The sequence below is a fragment of the Anopheles ziemanni genome, chromosome 3 (genome assembly GCF_943734765.1).
Source record: "Anopheles ziemanni chromosome 3, idAnoZiCoDA_A2_x.2, whole genome shotgun sequence".
In the NCBI taxonomy this organism is placed as follows: Eukaryota; Metazoa; Arthropoda; class Insecta; order Diptera; family Culicidae; genus Anopheles; species Anopheles ziemanni.
The window spans coordinates 96,439,453-96,459,681 of record NC_080706.1 but is presented as its reverse complement, the minus strand read 5'-3'; the positions used below and the strand labels follow the sequence as shown (position 1 = coordinate 96,459,681).

The 20,229-nt window shown below is 45.8% G+C and overlaps 2 protein-coding genes across 2 annotated transcripts; one reads left to right on the top strand and one right to left on the bottom strand.

Moving 5' to 3' along the window:
* The first annotated feature begins 748 nt into the window (after window positions 1–748).
* On the top strand, window positions 749–3,633 carry LOC131285955 (uncharacterized). The gene is made up of 4 exons (XM_058314809.1): window positions 749–752; window positions 2,342–2,851; window positions 2,925–3,212; window positions 3,281–3,633. Exons 1-4 carry the CDS (start codon window positions 749–751, stop codon window positions 3,631–3,633), a joined length of 1,155 nt encoding a protein of 384 aa, XP_058170792.1.
* Window positions 3,634–6,666: 3,033 nt separating this feature from the next.
* On the bottom strand, window positions 6,667–16,758 carry LOC131287837 (dehydrogenase/reductase SDR family member on chromosome X). Its single transcript, XM_058316922.1, has 5 exons — window positions 16,506–16,758; window positions 7,855–7,962; window positions 7,596–7,778; window positions 7,323–7,530; window positions 6,667–7,254 (listed from the first exon to the last, which is right to left on the bottom strand). The coding sequence occupies exons 1-5, from the start codon at window positions 16,684–16,686 to the stop codon at window positions 6,858–6,860; spliced, it is 1,077 nt and encodes a 358-aa protein (XP_058172905.1). The 5' UTR covers window positions 16,687–16,758; the 3' UTR covers window positions 6,667–6,857.
* Window positions 16,759–20,229: the final 3,471 nt, after the last annotated feature.

Here is a 20,229-nt window from a genome sequence, read left to right as displayed (position 1 = left end):
ACTGTCCCGAACCCTAGGCGAAGAAAGGCAACCGGGATTAACCTTCCGTTGTGACCGATAACAGCTTAATGTTTTGCGGTGGCGGCCCTCGGGGTCTGGTTCTGGGTGGAAACTTTCCGTCGTTAGTTGCAGTTCGTAAATTTAATTTGAAGCATATTTCTTTTTGCATGAAAGTGCGCCGTCCGTTCGAGGATATTGAATTGCAAGTTTCTTTTTCAGCGCGCGCCGCCTGTAAAACTGCGACCCCAATTATCTACTTTCTGCTGGGAAAACGGCGACGACGAGGGAAAAAACAGTCCATTTGCTCGGCGGGAAACTAAACTTAATGCATGCTATGCTGCTAACGACGTTGGGTTGCCAAGTTTTGCAAACGCCCTCGTTGTTGTTGTTGTTGTTTGCTACCTTATTTATGTGCTTTTGCTCTTCCCGAAATGCGGCCAATAATGATGGTGACTGCCATGATGATGCCAATGAAAGTGGTCGCTGTTCTGCTGCCATGGGTTGAGTGTAACGGAAAGCTGATATTTTTCTATTCCGTGCCATTTCCTTTCGTTTTGAGAAAGTGGATTTTCTTTGTGGATAATCCGGGGGATCCTAAGTTTATTTGACAGGTAGTTGTGGGCAATAGTTGAGCGCGGTTTAAGGAAAGTAATAGAAATATAAAAGAAGTTAAATATTACTAAGAAAAAAAAAAAAAAATAGAGCCAACAAATAAAAGCAAAATGTTGCCGCAATTATCGAAGTAACGATGGGTAAATTGGAATCATTCAGTTTTATGTATTGTGCCACAATACTGTCCTCCGATTAGATTGGAGTTCTGGCTAAAAGGACTTACGGGGAAAAACAAATAGGTCGAGGAAAACGAAACAAGCTCTGGTATGAGACGATGCCCCTATTGTCACAATGGTTTCCGTTTGACGTCGCAAGGATGAAATCTATTCCCAGCAGCCTGTTGCCATTTCGGTTGCGATGGTAACCGGAGGAGGGTTTAGTTTCGCCTCGTTCCACCCCGGAAGCCGCGTCCGGAAGTGGACGTTGTTTGCTGTGGATGATGTTTTCCTTCTCTTCAGTCGTTATAATTATTTTCGGTGCCCCTTCTCGCTTTTCCAAGGGTCCTTCTGGCAAACCGCAATGATCGGGGCTCGGTGGTTTCCCTCCCCCCTCCTTACCGAACGCGGTGGGAGAGCTTTTTCTTCCCTCCCGTGTTTGTCTGTGGTATGGTTTTGTGGCTTTCCTTCCATTTATGGTGGTACGATGAAAAACGTCCGTTCCCATTTGGCCCTGCACAAAGTCCCGTCACAAGTTGGTGAGGCGGTTGCGCGTCTTTTTTAGTCAAAGCAGAGGGGCTACTGCGCTACCGGATGTTACCTGAATCCGGTGCAATCGAGAACCGTCGAATGTGAGAAGGTGATTACAAAAATTACGACCGTAACGAAAGTGAAAATTGCTGGTTCCTTGTTTTCTTTGCCTTTCCATTGTTTCGTTTATTTGTAACACTCACTTCCTCGTAGCGCGGAGAGTTCAGCCAGGGGTCGGGGGCGAAACCTTTCCAAAGGTCCACAGGTTGCGAGAGGTGTAGTCGTTAAAAATGCTCGTTTCATGGGGATTACGGAAAAGCAACACTTCTTTTCAACATAACGCTTGCTCGCTTGCTTCCTGTTTCAGGGGAAGGAAAAAATGTTTGTTGCCAGCGGACGGCAAGCAATGATGGCGAGGAGTGCAATAAAACTCACCTGCTACCAGTGCGCTCGTTGGCGTGGGGCCGATTGAGTTATATGCGTCCTGCCAAAGAAGTCGACGACGCGATGGAATGGAGCAACGCGTGTGGGGGTTTATTGAATTATTATTTCACCACCAGCAGGTTCAGCAATTTGTGCAAGTGTTAATGCTACCATCATTTAGTGAGCGAGCGCTGTGTTTATTATTCTGCACGAGCTTAATGGTGAAGTCTTGTAAACTTTGACTTCTTGAGCAAATTGGACAGGGTTTCTCTTACGCCAGCTTCCTTGGTGGTTTAAAGTATTCGAAAAGTTCATTTCTTTGTTGATAAAATTACATTTATCTGACCTTCATGCTTGGTCCAATGTTTTTGAAATCAGAGTAGGCAGAGTAGGTCAGAGTAGGTCACGAGGAAATTGCATTTTATGTTATCATGACCCTATTATGGTTATCCCTCAAGGTGCTTTGGGTGAGAATTTCTAATAAAGAAAGCTGTCAGAATGCGACCGAATCAATTTCGTCGTTGTCACCTGTGCCCTAAGCTCGCCATATTGGTCGCCCTAATGAGTTGTGTCTTGCGAATCAAACTCTGCTGATCTGCGTCTTTCGTTTTTTCAAGCAGACGCGGACTCGGTGCGCATCACACGCCTGTCAGTGCCACGGGTGTATGTGCTGGATAATTACCATCGCCACCGGCATCAGCATCAGTATCAGCACCAGCACCAGAACCAGTTGGTGGCGCCGAGCCAGCGGCGGACGCTCGACGATCCGGAGCTGTTGTTCGACCGCGAGCCGGATACGCTGGAAGCGCTGCGTGGCCTCGATCCGGCCGAGCATCTCGTGCTGGACTGCGAGTACGCCATCGAACCGCACGAGCAGGGCTTCGTGCTGAAGTGGCTGCACAACGACGTGCCCGTCTACCAGTGGATCCCGCCCCATCGCAGCCCGTCCAGCCTGCAAACGCGACTGCGGGACCACGTCAATCGGACGTACACGGTCAACGGTGAGCCGATGCACAAACACCGGGCGCTGGCGTTGATGCACCCCTGCCAGGAGCTGGCCGGCAAGTACACCTGCTACGTGCAGACGTACACCTCCATCGACCGGCAGTCGGCCGACCTTTTTATCATCGGTAAGCGATGCCTTCCAGCCGCTACGGCCATGCATTCCAACCAACTCAACCACCATTCGAATGTTTTTCGCAGTGCCCGAGTCTAGCATGACGCTAAAGTACCACCGAAACCCCAGCAACCTGGTGACGGTGGTGTGCAGCGCGTACGGCATCTTCCCGGCGCCCGAGCTGTCCCTGTGGGTCAACGACTACAAGCAGAACTCGACCTCGAATGAGTTCCCGGCGGCCGAGGGGCTTTTCGACAGCTCCGTCAGCGTGCAGCTGGTCCTGTACGAGACCCTCGGGCCGGACGATGTGATCAAGTGTACGCTGGAAGTCCCCGGCACCGACTACCGGCGGACGAAAGAGACAGTGTTCGTAGGTTCGTACCGCGCCGTACCCTTCCAACCTGGGAAAAAGCCCATTTATAACCCATTCCTTTCGATGTAGCCTTCGATAGCAGACCGTTCGGCGATTCCAACTCTATTCTGGATCCGTTTGGGTCGGTGCCCGCCTCCAGCACGAGCATCAGCCGGGATACCCCTCCGTCGAGCGCGGCCCAGTTGATCCCCGGTTCCCGTGCGGAGCCAAAAACAACCACATCCACATCCGAGCCGCACACGATGACACCGAGCGAGGGGACGAGCAGTACGAGAGCGACCACCGTTGGTCCTCGGCCAGCTTCAACCGCCAAGGAACAATTGCACAGGCCACAGGAAATTCAGATCAAGGAATTTTCCAACGAGAACCTGATCTACAACAGTGCGGGCGCGCGGTTAGGTAAGTTGTGCATCACCCAGTAAAAACACATTATTACCCCTCGAAGCTCAAAACACCATCGACACAGCGGACTTGATGCATCAGTTCCCTTCGAGACTTTGTAGCCCACAGATGAATTATTGAATCTCGCCAGCGGCAGCGAGGGCGGGATAAAAAGTAGAACACGACATTCTTCACTCAATTTGTGACAGTCGAACCGGCAACGCCGGAGTCCCCTGTCAACCGTAAAGTTTATTACCTCCAAGGAATCGATGCCCTGTGACGGTTTCTAGCCTCCGATGGACCTCCCTCGGCGGGACAGAAGCCACTCATAATCGTTCCTAGCCGGGGAAAGGTAATTGTATACCAATCGAGCTAATTGACCTCCGCACGCGAATGCACGACCGGGCTTTCCTTGGGGAAATTTACGAAACGAGCCACGAAGGAGCCGTTTGGAAACGATGATGCAAAAGGCCGATGGGCAACCAATGATCGTAATTGATTAAATCGTGCCGTTCCCGTGACGTTTGTGTCATGCCCTCGGTCAACTGCTTGGGTGCGGTTTAAAAATGCATCATCTTCCAATGATGGAATCGTAAAAGCGTTATGTTATAAACGTTAACTTTAGGTCAATCCTGACCGATTCAATTCAAGTGTACAACTAGTTGGTTAGTTCTTCATTCTTGTGGAGCTCACCAGCACAGGCACTAGCCACAGGCTCTGCCGCTTTTAATATATCTCCATTGATCCAGCATCCCAATAAGGCCCGGAACACTTTATCAACGCTTTCATTCAAACTGACCATTGTGTAACATAATTTGTTTCCTTCACCTTCCTTGCTCCAGGCAGCCTCCGTTTTGGTAGTTCATATAGTTATATTTTCCTTCCTCGTTATTTTCATTCTTAAGCTGCTACTCCACTCGCTTTTTTCTCTTATCTTCCACCATCCTCGGCAGGACTCGTCGGAACGGGAACAGATTGGTTGCGGTTTGTGGCGTTGATGTTGCCGATGGTGCTTCTTTCCGTCCAGGCAGCGCTGGGACTACTGCCCCTAGACGGTCGAAGGCTTCGGTCGTAATCCAGCCCCGGAGAGCTAGATTGACGATTCGGGAAACGAGCCTATAGACTTATGAAAGTTGCCAAAGGGCAGGCAAACCCCAACTGTCCGGGCCTTTTTCCAACCAACCCAGCCAACGTTATTGTGTTTGAACGCGTTCGAGAATAAATCAAACCCACGACCTGCACGGATGCAGGAAGGGAAGAGCCAACACGAACCAACAAGAGGATGCCAACAGACCTCACGGTGCATGCCATACACGAACTTTACCTCCCTAGATCTATAAATATATCTCTATCTCCTGTTTCCCTTTTCTCTTCTGCTTCCTCTCAATCGTTTCACATTCATAACATTTTCGGATTCCTCGGAAAACTCACAAACGGAATACATACAATCCCTTGTATGATTAGGTAAAAAAATACCACCCTACCCTACACTTCCTTTGAATACAGGCAAATGCACAAATAATGTTGGAGATAGTTTTGTTAATGCCAAAGCCTAAACTAAACTGCGCGCCTAAAGAAGAACACGCACTGTGTACAAAAATGCAAATCGAAATCGGGCGAAGAAAAGCTGGTCAAAAAACGATCAAAAAATAGTTACTTGTATCTCCTTAGTGTACTGGCGAGCAGACTGATCTGGAATGAAAATCAAAATGGTTCACAACGACGTCGTTTTGGTAAGGCTGGGAAAAAACCACTAGGAGAAAGAAAAACCACTAGGAAAGGCAAACAAACGCTCGTAACTAGGAGAAAATACGTGTCCAGAACTAGGTAAGATAAAATTGTTCGATGCCCTGCAGTAGGAAATCATCCAAACGCCAAGGAGAGCTTTTCGAAAGCTGTTCCCCATTGCCAGCGTTTAGGATGATTGTAGATCTAGCGTGCTTCTGTTTTCCCCGAGTTGGGAATGAGCGGAAACCATAGGTAGCCATGGAGAGAAAGTATTTTGTGAGATGAGTTCAGGAAAGTAATGTACAAGGGCTGTTTTGTTTGCTTTTGTTAGAATATTGCATTTCTGTAATAATAATAAAACGAGACCGAGTGATACTGCTTCTACAATTAAAAAAGACATGAACGAAGTTAGATTGATGTACCATAGACTCTCGACACTGGTCCAAAACTATAAAACATCTTCGAAGGAGTTACGACAATATGAAGCTAGCTCGTGGCTGCAGGTTACAATTATTTTTTCATTCGTTTTTGCCGACAACCTCCTGTTTCTTTTCTGAAAATTTCCTCAAAGTTTAAAAAAAGAAGGATGTTACCAGGATTTTCATTTTAAAATTAGTTTTCGTTAAAAACTTAAGACATTAAAAACACTAATCATCAGTGTGCGATTGTCCAATATTTTCGCAAATCTTGTAAATAAGCGCACACACTTTACAGAAAGTTATGCCAAATTAAGCAAAACGCTACACGAAATGATCGCACTGAGATACATACGGACGGAAGTACATGGAGGGATTGTAAAGCAAAACCTGCGATATACGGTTCACGACGATGAAAATAATGATAATAATTACGACGATGCCGATGATGTTTACATACATAGCGAATGTGAAGTCTAAATATACCAAAAGCGGTGTTTGGGTATTCTTAAACACGAACGAAAACATGCTACGGTTTGTAAGGTAAGTTTAAGGAACGTGTGTACCGATTGAAAACAGCAATGCAAACCATTTGAGTTAATCATCTAAGCTCTATCAATATAAACATCCGGAACACGTCCTAGATAAACAAACTGCCCGTATTTCGGCGAAAGTTCGCACGAGGAAGGAAAACGCCACAAAACACTTGTAAAGGGCTAATACAAATATTGGTGTTACGTTAACCCTACCTTACGGTGAGTTTTCTCAATTTTTCTACACTGACTGATTTTTCATGGAAAAACTGACCCTTTACAGGTGGTTCTCTTCTGTGTTGCTAATCTGAAATTAAAACGTTGAACTTCTTTTCGGGAAACGGATTAACACGAAGGATGACGGTTGAAGGAAATAAGACAAACTAGAGTATTTAACAACTCGCTTATGGTATATTTCATCCTCCCGAAGAGAAGTTAAATGGAATCGTGATAATCAACCCTCGCACAAGGCGATTTGAAGATGAAACATATGGACGAATGGAGAGAAAAATGGCCCGTCGGCACAATTATACCCTTTTATAGAACTTTCTCCGACGAAAAAGCGGAAGGAAGTGTGAAACCGGCGGCTCACTTCTGCTGGTAGAAGTAATCGGTGACGCCGAGCTTATCACAGGTTAAGCGGAATAGTTTCTCACACTGTACCGAGTTCTTCCAGTGACGATGGGTTCCCGCCTCCCGGCAGTTGCTCAGGTAGCAGCCACCCCGGGTCTCCAGGTTTGGCGAGATGGCGGCGTACACGACGGTTCGCGAGCCCTCCTCGGGACTCTTGAACAGGAGCGCCCGAACCCAGGGGATGTAGTTGGTGCTGGAGTGCTCGAACAGGTCCGTATTGACGACGCCCGGGTGTAGCGAGTTCGCGAGCACCGGAAAACCCTCCTCCTCGAACACCAAGTTGATGTGCTTCGCAAACAGGACCTGGGCCAGCTTGCTCTGGTTGTACGCGTCCGCTGGGTAGTAGTTTTTCCTACCAGAAAAGAGTGACAGATTGAATGGAAAATTCCGTGGAAAACCCGTCTTTCATCGCATACTTACTCTTTGTTGATGTCATTGTAATCCATCTCGCCGATCTTGTGCACGCAGGAGGAAACGTTAACGACGCGCGATTTACACTCCGGCGTTCCGGCGGCCTTCAGCTGGGGCAGAAGGAGGTGCGTCAGCAGGAAGTGCCCGTAGTAGTTGATGGCCATGTGCGACTCGAATCCATCGTCGGTCAGCTTGAACGGGACGCTCATCACGCCGGCTGCGGAGAATCGGAAAAGTGTGATTAAATAGATGCCACTCGATTGATTTCCGGAGAATTCTTACCATTATTGATGAGCAGATGGATCTTGTCAAACTTGGCCGCAATCTTGCCGGCGAATTCGCGCACCGACTTCATGTTGCCGATGTCGAGCTGCTCGTAGTGCAGTTTGCAGCTGGAAAGTGGAATCTTGGCGTGCTCCAGGTACTTTTCGACCGCCTTCCGCGAATCGATCGGATTGCGGACTCCTGCGGGACGTTTCGAAACAGAAAGTAGAATGGGTACTTCTAAGAAGACAGCGCTCGACGGAAACGTTCAACTTACCGAGAATGACTTCGATTTCGCACTCGACCAGCTTCTTAACGATTCGAAGCCCGATGCCCCGGTTTCCGCCGGTGATGAGAGCGATCTTTCCCGGCTGTTTGTAGAGCTCTGCAAATGATTCGGCAGGTAAACAAAGTACACAATGTTAAAGTGAGAAACAATCAAAGTGAGCTCTGGTGAACGAAATTAAGCGAAAACAAAATAACCGAAACATATGGTTCCCGATTGATTGAACGGAGGAGGAGGATTTATGCGTCGCCCTATTTTATCGCGACAGGAACGGCAGTAGCAGCTGTTGCTGCTGATTAAAAACCGGCGCCTCCATCGCTTCCCCGGTGGCATGTTTCCCGCCCCCGGCCGTGGTTGCCAAAAACAGAACCACAAAAAAACACACACACAGAGAAAGTGGCAGCTGCTGCCGTCTGCGTTTATAATTGAATCGTGGGCGTTGGGCAATTGGAGAATTTATTTTTCATACAAAAGTTGAGCGCTCGATTTTTATTTTATTTCGGTAGCTCCCGGATCCCGAGCAGACAGCGACACAAATGGAAGCAAAATGGTGAAGTCCCTGCATGCGATTGGGAGAGAGTATGGAATTAAAAATAGTATTTTCACCCACAACATGGCGAACCCACGTGCAAACGAAGGGTGACAAAACATCCTGGCGAGGGATAAAAAAGGGGGGAAAAAAGGTAAGAGTGAAGAAAATTAAACCAAAAACGAAAGTGTGCAATGTGACAGACGCAAAACACATGCCAAACCCGGTGGGTGGTGGTGGTGGTGATGGTGATAGGTTTAATATTTAAAAATTTAAGATCAGTTTCCTTCAGTGCACTTTTTCCAATGCATTGAAAATTATGCCACTGGCGTTTCCGTTCGATTGGTGCATTGGGTTTCCAACATTGGTTGGCGGACTATGGACAGAGTGTAGAAAACGGATACATCCGTGTGCTAAAACTTCAAAGTGGGGATCGATTCGATGGGTTCTTTACAAAGGTAAAAAAATCGATGAAAACACAAAAAAAAAACAAAGTAAAAACGAGTTTATTTAATACCGTTAGAAAAGGCACTGTGCATTGTTTCCTCTAAAAAAAAAAAACAAGCAAATTTCACAGCTCCCACACCGAACTCGTGCACTCGATGGGTTTCGCATTGAGTGAGACTTTTTCGATTATAAACCAACAAAACCACTCTCTCCATTTTTCGGTTAAACATGGCGCCGCACGATGAATTTAAATGAAGTTTGAAACTCGAACTCAACTGAAAATGTGTAGAAAAAAGCGGCACACGATAAAAAAGATGGGCTCCACAACGGTGGCTGAAAATACCATACAACATTCTTTATGAACTACGATATAATAGTGAAAAAAATGGAAAGTGAACCCCCGATGCAATAATTACTTCAATTATTTTTCTGCGCTGCGGACTTGCCATTTGTTTTTATTAACATACTCTAGCGATACGCATGAAAATGAACGAAAAACTCGATACGGAAAACAGAGGGTGGTGAGAATGGATTTAATGATCTTTAATGAACGTTATTGAAGGTGTATATTTACGGACAGCGTATCCTCAATATTTCGGTCATTTCCTTTCTTTTACGATCAACAACAAAGTAAGGGCTTATGGTTTTTTTTCCATCCTTTCGTTTAACCCATTTGGCAACTAAAAGCAATTTGTGTACCAATTTCTGTAAAAATATTGCTAGACAACCTCCTCCTCCCCCCACTAATCTAAGTTCTAATAAAATTCTCGTTAGTCTGGCCGGTTCGAAATCGCGACCAGCGGGCGATAACGAAAAAAAGATAAAGTAATAATTTCGCCCACTCACTTTCGAGTGGGCCAAGTGCAGCAAAGTGCAATTTCCCGGCGTTCCGCTATCGGCATTCGTCGCGTTGGAAAAGGATAAGCCTAAGGGACCGAAACCGTTTCCCGCCGCGCCGTTCGGGTTGCGTACGAAAAGTATTTAAGATGGGCCCAAGGAAAGGGAAGTTCACGTTTCCGTCGTCCATGCGCCGTCCAACGACCAACGGGCGGTTCAATTTAATGTCGGAACCGTACCTCCACCCTGGCCTCGAGGCCGAAAGATATCATTCCGACAGCAGCAAAAATCGAGCCTCCGGTGGGACTGTGGCATTGTGCGAGCCAGATTATTTCATTGGTTTCCGGTTCCTGTTATTTCTCCCTCTCTCTCTCTCTCCCTCCCTCTCTTTCTCCTTGCTTCCAGTCCTGCGTGGGACATTTCATATATTTCCGTGTGCGTTTCCTTCCCGTTTCCATCCACATCCGGCGGGGTTCTGAAGGAATCGACGTTGCGGTGGTTCGGCTTCATATCCTCCGGGCTTGCGAGTTGCTCTGGGAATTGGAATGAGTGTGTATGTGTGTGTGTGTGTGTGTTTGCGGGTTGATGTGTCGGTGGGTCTTAATGAAGCGCCAGTTCACCCTTGCAGCCGAGAAAGCGCTGGAAAACGGGAGGCCGATGGGTGTCAACGAATGGAAAAGTGTCACAAAAAGTCGGAACATTTGGCAACAAGGCGACAAGGCCGACAGGCCGTCGGAAAAGTCACACTCGATGGGAAAAGGGGAAAAAAAACACTGGACACGAAATAAAGAAAATTAAAAAAAACGAGAAAATGTATAACGAACCACGAGTGAAAATTGTGCAATTAATTTTGCATTTAACAGGGCAGCACATACATGAGGGACAGCGATTGTTTAATACCGCTATCATACACTTTTTTTGCCCTATCTTTCTCTCTCTATCTTTCTCGCTCCGTCCTGGGAAAAGATTGTTCCCTCCCCCGTGGGGAGGTGAAAATTCGTGCAGCACTCGAAATGATTGTTTAATCACCGCGAATCCATGTTTTTCGCGACGTGTCGGTGGATCGTGTCGTGCCCGCGTGTTGTCGACGGAAAAGCTCCCATCGAAGAGGGCTTTGATTTACAGGACACAGAGACCCGCTGGTCTTTGTTGGAAGGCCTTTTTTTCGCCCCTTCCCTTGCCTGTCATTTCTTTTGCACGACTTGCAAATGGCAATTTATTTCCTATCGATTCGATTGGGGGGCGTCGGATGAAAAATTAAACCAATTATGATGTGCACGCAAAACCCGCAAGCGCTGATTTGCGGCATTGGTTTAAATTCCCCGTCGTCCGTAATTTGGGGTATATTTTGGATCAACTCGCTGGTGTACCGGAGGGTAAGTGCTCCCATAGTGGTGCTAGTATCAATTGGTGGTTGTAGTGTAATAAAATCCTAGCTCTACGAAGAGATAAACACAATAGCTTTATTTGTTCTAGTATGAAATGTTCTTTTATTTTCTATAGAGTGTCTTCCCACTCCGTGATAGAATAAGGCTCCAAAATTCCTTAAAAATGTATCAAGTGTGTCATGATTTCCTTAAATAAAATAATTCCTATATATTATTGCAAAGGCATTGGGCTATGAGACCAAATGCGCCACTGTTGGTATCATTATCCTATTGTCGGAAAAACTATCCTTTGAACCATTTTTTTTTCTCTCTTAACTTTCTCAAACTAACTTAAGTGATTTTACAGAATGCATGCCTCCGCATATTTATTGTTAATTTCCAATGAACCTCCCTTTCTTTGTTGGTGCAAATGCACTTCTTTTCAGTGAGTACCTTTTTTTAGAAAGAAAAATCTAAATACTCGTCGAAGAAGCGATAAAAACAAAGCGCTGTACATTTTGCATTCCAAATGAACTCCCTCCCGCGATGTCTGTTTCTATGCACTATCGTGTAATTAAATCTTGGAAGTTCTGAAGGCAGCCACGGTTCGATAGAATCTTACGGTTGTTGGGAGAAGGAAAATAAAATTCCCAGAGACCATTTCATGTAAAAAACGGAGCAGAAAATAAAAATAAAATGACCCAGTAACAACGTAAATAAACAACCCGATCGATGCAGGGGGTTTCTGGTTTGTCTAACGACTAGGGAAGTTAATGGTATTTTATTTTCCATCCTCTTTGGTGAAACTAAATACGCGTAGGAGAAACTAGATCCTGCCCTTCGGTATTTTTCCTATATTTAGAATAAAACTACTTTGGAAAAACCATCATCTAATGAATTATGAAAGAAAACAAATTGAAATCAGAGAACAAACTGCAACACCTAGCGTAAACCATTCGGCATGGTGCGCTGGAGGGAAAATCAAAGTTGAAAATTGCTAAAACACTTCACAAAGTGAATCCCCTCGGCTTATCCGGTTTCATGTAGAACGCCAGAGAACGTCGCCAATGGCAATGGCAAGCTGTTTCCCGGGTGTGTGCGTATGAGTGTTTTTTTCCTACTTTCCGCTTGACTTCACGCAGGACGTGCAGCAGTTCTGGCCGATACGTCGAAATGGCAATCCCCACGAGGGCGATTCATGGGGAAAAACCACCGATGCTAGCATTCCGCAAATTGCATTCCGATGGAAAACGTTCGTCCGAGTGTTGCCGGTTGGAAAAGATGGGGGGGGGGGGGAGGACTGGCTCCCACTTTTTTCACACCCCCTCCCCAAGCCGGAGCCTCTAGCCGGTGTGTGCGGACGTTTTTCCGCTCAATCGCACCCGGGGAAAAAGCACCGTCTCGCTTCCATGGACTTAACCTCATTTGCAAGCCCAATTTAGCCAGGACGAGACAGCCCTCCTGGCTTCATCTGGACTCGGGGTCGAGCTGGTCGGGCTTTTCCGCAGCGTTTTTGGGAGGGAGAATGATAAATCACTCCCGATTCAGCCCGACCCGATGGTTTGCGGCCGGTTCGGCTGCCTTTCATATTTCATCATGCCGATTCCTTCGGCTGGCGTGAAATGCAAATCGAACCGAAAATTGGCGAACGGGCTTGGATCAGTTTACTTGAGAATGTGCGAGGGGTAAGCGGGGGGAGTTAGCCAGCCAAACCACGAACCTCTGCCCCTGCAGTGGGAAATTGTTTTCCATAATGTTTATCTGGGCTATCGTCGGCCGATAATGGACCAAACAACCGAAGCCTCGGTTCTCCGGCTTCTGCGGAACGATCTATCCGTACGAATGATTTGCATTGATTCCACTGACCATATGTGTGCCTGCGAGTGCATGTGGATGCGTGTGTGGGTGTGTGTTTGTGATGCGGAGGTTTAGGATCCAAGCACACACGAAGCAAACAAACCATAGGGCACTTGGATGGAGAAGGTAAACATTTTAAAGAATTGTTGCATCACAATCGTTCGTTCGACCGTTCGATTGCATAATGCAGCATTTGTTTGAAGTTAAATTGTGAGTACTTTTTCACTGGAAGAAATGTGATCGATCAAGGAGAGAAAGGAACAAGACAAAATACTTTTCAAAGTAAAAGTTATGAAGCAAAGGAAATGAACGAAATTTGAAAACTTTTGCTACAATTATTTGATAAGCAGTACAGTTTTCGACAAAGAGCTATTATTTTGCTGGAGCTTAGGACACAAACAAACAATTGTCAAAGATTGTCAATTTTAGGTTACTTTGTTTAAGCATGGTAACTAATGTTTTCCCTAATCGGATTAGAACTCATGACCCTGTGAAACAACTCGAAATAGACATCTTCTGGAAAATGCCTACAAATTTAAGCGTAACGCAAATAACGTAACGTTCTAGGTAACATTAACACTTTAAGAACATGAGCCGTGGTTCCTTTTTCCACTTTGTAAATCAAGACAAACCAAAGCAAACGCGGGGACCAGCAAGATCGAACGTACGCGATGCCGATGGATGGTAATAGATGGATTGTTTGCGCATCGTCAAGTGTAAATACACACAACCACACACATACGCACACACAAAGGCAAGCGCAAATGCACAACAGGCGAAATATTATTGACCGACAGCAAACGTGAATGCTCTCAACCGGCCCTCGATCTCGTCTCCTCGTGTTCCCTCATCCCAGCGGCCTTTTCGTGCCAATCTGGAGCCATCTTCAACCCAGCACCCGGCTGTATTTGCTCGATTACGAAGGCCCACTCCCACCCGTGGTTGGTAAATAAACACCTTCCATCCGCAGGCACCTTCCAAGAACGAACCTCCCGGGAACTACGACGTCGAATTCGCTGATTTTCCCCCGCTGATTCGCCCCACCGAGCGGATGCTGGGACCATTTCCATTAGGAATGTATGCACTTTGCGCTTCAGCGAAATCTCAGCCTGACCGCTTGACGTTGGTGTGGATGGTTCCGGGATTGGTGTAATCTCTTCGTCGAAAATTCCTTACGTCAGTCACGCACGTCCATTGCCCGAGAGCGAGTTGGAAATGAACCTGCAGCACGCAAAATGCACTCCCCAAAGTGCATGAATCAGATAACGCCCCGGTGGCTTATCTTGCACGTCCAGAACCTTTCCAGGCTGGGAAGTGTTAAGTGAGGATCAGCTGCACTGTTACGTCGATAGGGCGAGCCGGTGTATGGCACTAATTAAAAAGCGGTAAAATCCCAAATGAAGCCCCCCCGGCGCCGCATCGTCTTCATTTTTTCCACGTTTGCGCCTGAAAGTTATGCAATAGGTGGTACATCAATTCAGTTTGAATATTTGAACCGTTCATTTTCCGTTAGAAGCTGTAATGATTTGAACTAATCGGTTAAACTGAGCAAGATGGACATCATAAACCAATGAGTCGGACTGAAGAAATGAGTTTGAAACGGCGGCGCGCCCGCAGCGAGCGCAGCGAGCGGACTGCGCTAGGTCTACCGAAAAAGGGAGTTTGTTATAAACTTGTGAAATAAGGGGGGCCCGTGGGCCCCCTCATACCACACCCCTAGTTTCATTGCGTAGCCGAATTTTCATAACCTCATGCAAGTAATGCATGAGGGAGTTCATGTTGTACATCCTTTTCAGTATAACTATAATCTTTAATTTAACGAGACATTCAATTCAAACGGTTCACACAACGGCATTTGTTTCACCCATTGCATACCTTTTAGGTACATCCGCTCACAAATGGTGTAGCCATGACAGCGATTTCGGCAGGGGGGGCTTCATTTGGGATTTTACCTAAAAAGCTATTAGCACTTTCCAACCCTCGATCGATGTGTTCCTTCCCGTTAAAAGCTTCCCCAAACTCGGGGGCTGATCATGAAAAGGGTTGACGAAGGGGTGACGAATGGGGTGACGATAGTCGGTATCAAATAATGGCATCGCAACCGATGGCGCCCAACAATGAACTCCGTTTTGAGGTAATTCGAGCTATTTCACGGCTCGTTCTTACTCATTCAATCCGAGCTCATCATTAAGCTCTACACTCTGACTAACGTTTGCTTCCACAATGTAATTTATGTCGACGGTGACTCCATGACCGTTCGATCAAATTACGTCAACCCCGGCGATTTACGAAAAGTGACAGACAAAAGTGGGACGTGGCGACATCATTTTAATGAGGAACGTGCCATTTGAAAACGAGATGATCAAGCAAATACTACAACTTGAATGATCTTTGATAGTTAATTTCTGATAAATTACAATCATTTATTTTATTCACTATTCTGATGATTCAATCCGACAAGTCATATACATATAACCAAGATCAATGGAAAAGAGGTCGCAGCATACCATCTAACGAGGAAAACACGGTGGGAATATTTTTGACAGTTGGTTGAAATGTTGTTTACCTCTGACGAGCAGCCAGGAGGGTGGGTAAAGGGTGGAAATTTGGTATGTTTCATCAACTGAACGGCAACTGTACCATTCGGAATATGTTGTGGAGCGGCCTGTGCGTTGAGGAAGACCATCACACTGAATTTTACCAATCATGGCGTGATTTCACACAGAAGAACAGTTTCTATCCGCGAAACCATGGGTACTCTGATCCAAAATTTCCAATTACCTATTTTGTTTAAGACATTTTAGCGAGGATCTCTCACATACTGTGAGTATGTTTGTAAACACTTTTTCAACCAACTGTCAGAACAATGGCGGAGTAGAAAATAGCTTTGACCCAACCTCTCTTTTTACTGATCTGTTTGAATCTGTTCAGTGTCAATCGAAAAAAGGGGGAAAAAAAGTTAAAGGTCGCATTGACGCATGACGGTAATGTTGGAGTACGTGAGATGGCAATTTATTTTAAGAGAAAATGCAACCACATCGAACCATCGCTTCTTGGACTTTGGTCATAATTCAATCGACGGCCCAAAACAAAAATCAAACTCTCGTCAGGGTCATGCGTGAGAGAAGTACAAAAAACATAATTCATGATCATAAGCCTACGTAATTGAGCTTGTGCAAGCTGGGGTTTGGGGCGGAACATTGAGTATAAGTTGATGCAAGTTGACCAGACGGCGAATTCGATGCAATTTCCATTCACTTTTCCCCCACCTTCAGCCTCCAATCTAGCTTGGAAACCCGAAAAAATGGTTTCGGCAGGTTTTTCTCTCCTTTTCGCTATATTCAAATACACTTCCATTACGTTAGACCTTGGCGAACAAGTTGCCACCGACGAGTTTTGGCAGAGAAACGTCTCGAAAAGGCAATTCCAGTTTAGAATCGGTTTCCGGACGTTCGATCGGGTTTGGCAAATCGGTTCCTAATTTATTCTGCAAGTGTGTTTTAGCGAACAACCCGCCGGCCGAAAACCTGTTGCCGAAAGGTGTCAGGGTTCAAAAACATACGGGTTTGGCTGAAATTCAAGAATTTGTCCGTTCCCCTACTTACCGACTTTATTCCGCGAACGCATAATGAAATCGTCCAGCAGACCCTGGAAGCCGCAGATCTGCATCCGCACCTCGCACACAAACTGGGACCAATTTTTCGGCATTTCCTTGGACGATTTCATGAAGAAGAAGATGGCCAACAGGATCCCCACGGGGATGCCAATGGCTAGCAGCAAACCCATCGCGATTTTTGTTCACTCGAGAAAAAACGGTCACTTTGAAATCGAACCAACAAGAACTTGTGGGTGTGTGTTGGTTTTTTTTCTATTGCTTGTTTGCTTTCACTTGCTTCACGCACACTATTTGTTTTATCGGTTGAAAACGTGACATCAATTTCGTTTGAATTTCTACCTGTAGGAAAGAAAACGCAGACAAATCGATGGTTACCGACGACGGATGTAGCCAACCCCGTTTTTTTAGGGTGCCCCAAATGCCAACACCCTGGCCACGTTTCGTCGTGGTGTCACTTTGGATACCGCGTTCCCGTTAGCGAACTGACCGCGATTCGTGGCAGAACTTACACGTTCTGTTTTCAACCGATTATAGGGGATGTTTGGTGAAGAATATCACTTGTTCCAAGCGTTCCTCTTGAATTCCGTTGAGAAAGAAACTGACTCTAAAACACACAATGAAAGAAAAAAACACGCAAACACAAAACCGCTGCACATGTGCGCCGGTCGGAAAGAAAAGAAAATAACGCTCGCGATCGCGCGTCACAAACCGAACCGGGAAGATGGATGTGAGTAAGAAACGAACCTCCGCGCGAACGAGCGGTTCCGCCAGCAAACAACCAGTCGAAGGCACACCAAAGGCACAACCCGTCCGTTACGGTCGAAGATTGGAGTGCGTATGCGATCGCGAGTCGCGACACCGGTCCGCGAAGCGCTTGGCTTGGCCTTCCCCCTTTCTGCCACGAAACGCTCCTCTTCTCGCACACGCGTTACGCCACTCTGGAAACGCTAGCCCTAACCCACACAGAGATAGAGTTCGATGGGCATACAAATTCGAATTTCTATTGTTGAGGTTTTTATTCAGGTTTGAGATTTTCGGAGCAGCGAAAGATCTTGTGCTTCGTAGCGACGCGTTTTCGGCGGTAGACTTCAACGTGGCTGCAAGCGACGAACGCGATCGCCGGAGCGGGGAAGCTTACGACACGATGAAATGCGAGCCACAGCAAAGATCGAGAATACTCCTAGCGGTGGTTTTTCAAGCTTGAAACTTTTGTAAAGTAGTTGTTTAACAAAGAACAGTAGAGGACTCACTGCTTGGAGGTTCAATAAAAGGAACTGAATTTATAAGGTTTTTTAACTAATCCATATTGCATGTTAACCTTGGCTTTGGCACATGCAATAGCATGAAAAGATTTACGAGACCTTGAAATAGTTCTAATCCGCTTCGAGGGTGCAATTAAATGTCTAGCTGTTAGTAATAATTGTTATCAACATGTAATGAGCATTAAATGCTCATTCGTTCGCCAACTTCAGCGGCCTCACGATAGCATCAAACTTGCTACACAGCTCGAACCCCACATAAACGTTCGTCTCGCGTCAAGAAGCAAACGAACGATCGATGACAAAGTGTTTAACGTCCTCCAGAGATGGTTCTTCGGCTCGATTGAATAGAGATGGTGGGTCTTTTTTGTTGTTCTGTTGTGCGCCTTTTCCATTCTCTCCCATCTCGGAAGGGTAACGTGCAAAACCCAAGCCCACTTCACGCCATCTGCGCAATTGAACAGTCCGTCTGGCACGTCTTCGTGCACTTGCGTGAAGGTTAAAGTCATTATCCACGGTTTTTTTTTCTGACGGTCATTTTCTTCCCCGTTCGATAGAGCGAGGGTACTTTTTTTCGGTTACATTTTCAGTCATAAATTTCATACAGGCGAAATTTCCAAACGCTCCTCCTAGTCAGCCAAAGCTGAATAATTCATCTTGCAGAGCGCGCAACGTTATTGATGTCGTCGTCGAGTCGTTTTAACATTTGTAAACCATTTTCTCAGTTTCATTTTGTGAACTTCATTTTACGCTTTCTTTACCATGGACCCCATGGGGTTGAATAAGTCAACAGTTGAAAGGTATTTCGTTGTTCGCTTATCGCCATGCGAGTTTTGGTTTGGTTGTTTTTATTCCCATCGGCCTTCTCATCGAACTACGCGTCGATCCATCGGAGGTTTCTTGGTGGAACCTGTTTTGGGGGGTAATGGAGGAGAAAAACAAAATCCGTCTGTTACATCACAATCTCGGAGGGTTGTGGAGGGTGGAGCCGCAGCCCTTAAATCAATCCACTTCGCGGTGGCCGGTTGAAAATGGAAATTGGTCGACTAATTTCTGAAGCCAGATAAGCGTAAGATAACGCGATGCTTGTTTTGTTGTGCCATCGGTCCGGATGTTTTTCGTTTGCTTTGCGTATTTTGAAGTCACATTAGGAATATTGTTCGGTTAATGTGTTACTCGTCGGTTTGTTGAAACCTATAAAAAATCGAGTCTTGATGTTATGTGAGAAGACGGTACAATGTTTATCGACATTATTTGTCCAGTCATTGTTATGGAGCGGAAATAAACGAGGCTCAGTTTGACGTCAGGTGCGTGAGAGGGAAGTGTGAAATAATTGGATTTGGAGGCAGAATTCTCGTTCTCGACCAACGACTATACAATTTCGGTTGTTTCCAACAGAGACAGGTTGAATGCTTGCAAAAAAAGCCAATTAGGCCACGAATCACAAAGCGCACGAAGACGGATGACGGTGATACATTAACGTGGGATTAAGCTAACCCATCGGTCGGTACTCCTGTGGCCATTGTTTGGTAAAGTAAAAGTAAACTAACGGTTTTTGTGCAATTCATCGGTTCCCTGGTGTTCACTGACAGCGAAATCTTATTCCTCAGCTTAATTGGGGCACACGAACGAAACGATTTGGAGTTTCAATGACCGTCATGTACATACTGCCTTGGGTGAACTACTTTCAAAGGCAGCTTAACACAAAATTAGATGAAACCCATCAGCATCGTCTTGTATCCTGCCGGAAGGATTCGACGATTGCGACAGTACCGGTGATGTTTCTAAAAGGATTATTTTCACTACTTTTCTTCACCACTGGTTAACATCACTTGCTTTGTATGTTCCTCAACTTGCTGTTTCGTGGCACAACACGGTGATTTGCAACCGGCGTTTTCCGTTCTTCGACAACAACTGAAACAGAGGACATCATGTTTTGTTTACAAAACAACATTTCATCAGCTGTTAAATGTCAAAATCGAACCGGTCGAACCGGAAATGAACCGGGAATTAGAGGTCAAACTTTCAACGAGATCTGTTCGACAGAGGTCATTAGAGCTTGCAAAGAAAGCTTGAGCAGACGGCCAAGGTTGCTGCAAATAAATAGCCGACTGACCGAGGTGTAGACACACGACTCAAGGTTGCTAGAGCCTAGCTATTTTGTAGCCCCTGAATGTATGCAATACGCTTAGCACTCTGCTTGAAATTGGAAGATTTCAGGAAATTCAGTTAAAATTGTACGACAACTGTGTTTTTTTACAGTTTCTACTTTTTTGTTGTTAAATCGTGGGTTTGCTTTTCACGTTTCGTGATGTCCTTACTAAACTAAAACAAACAAAAAAGTAAGAAAGTCTCCATTTGAATATGGCACATCGATTTGAAAGCATTTATTGATCAATTGACTCTAACTGTTACAAAGAAAACCTCTAGATACTCAACAACCACTACACATCA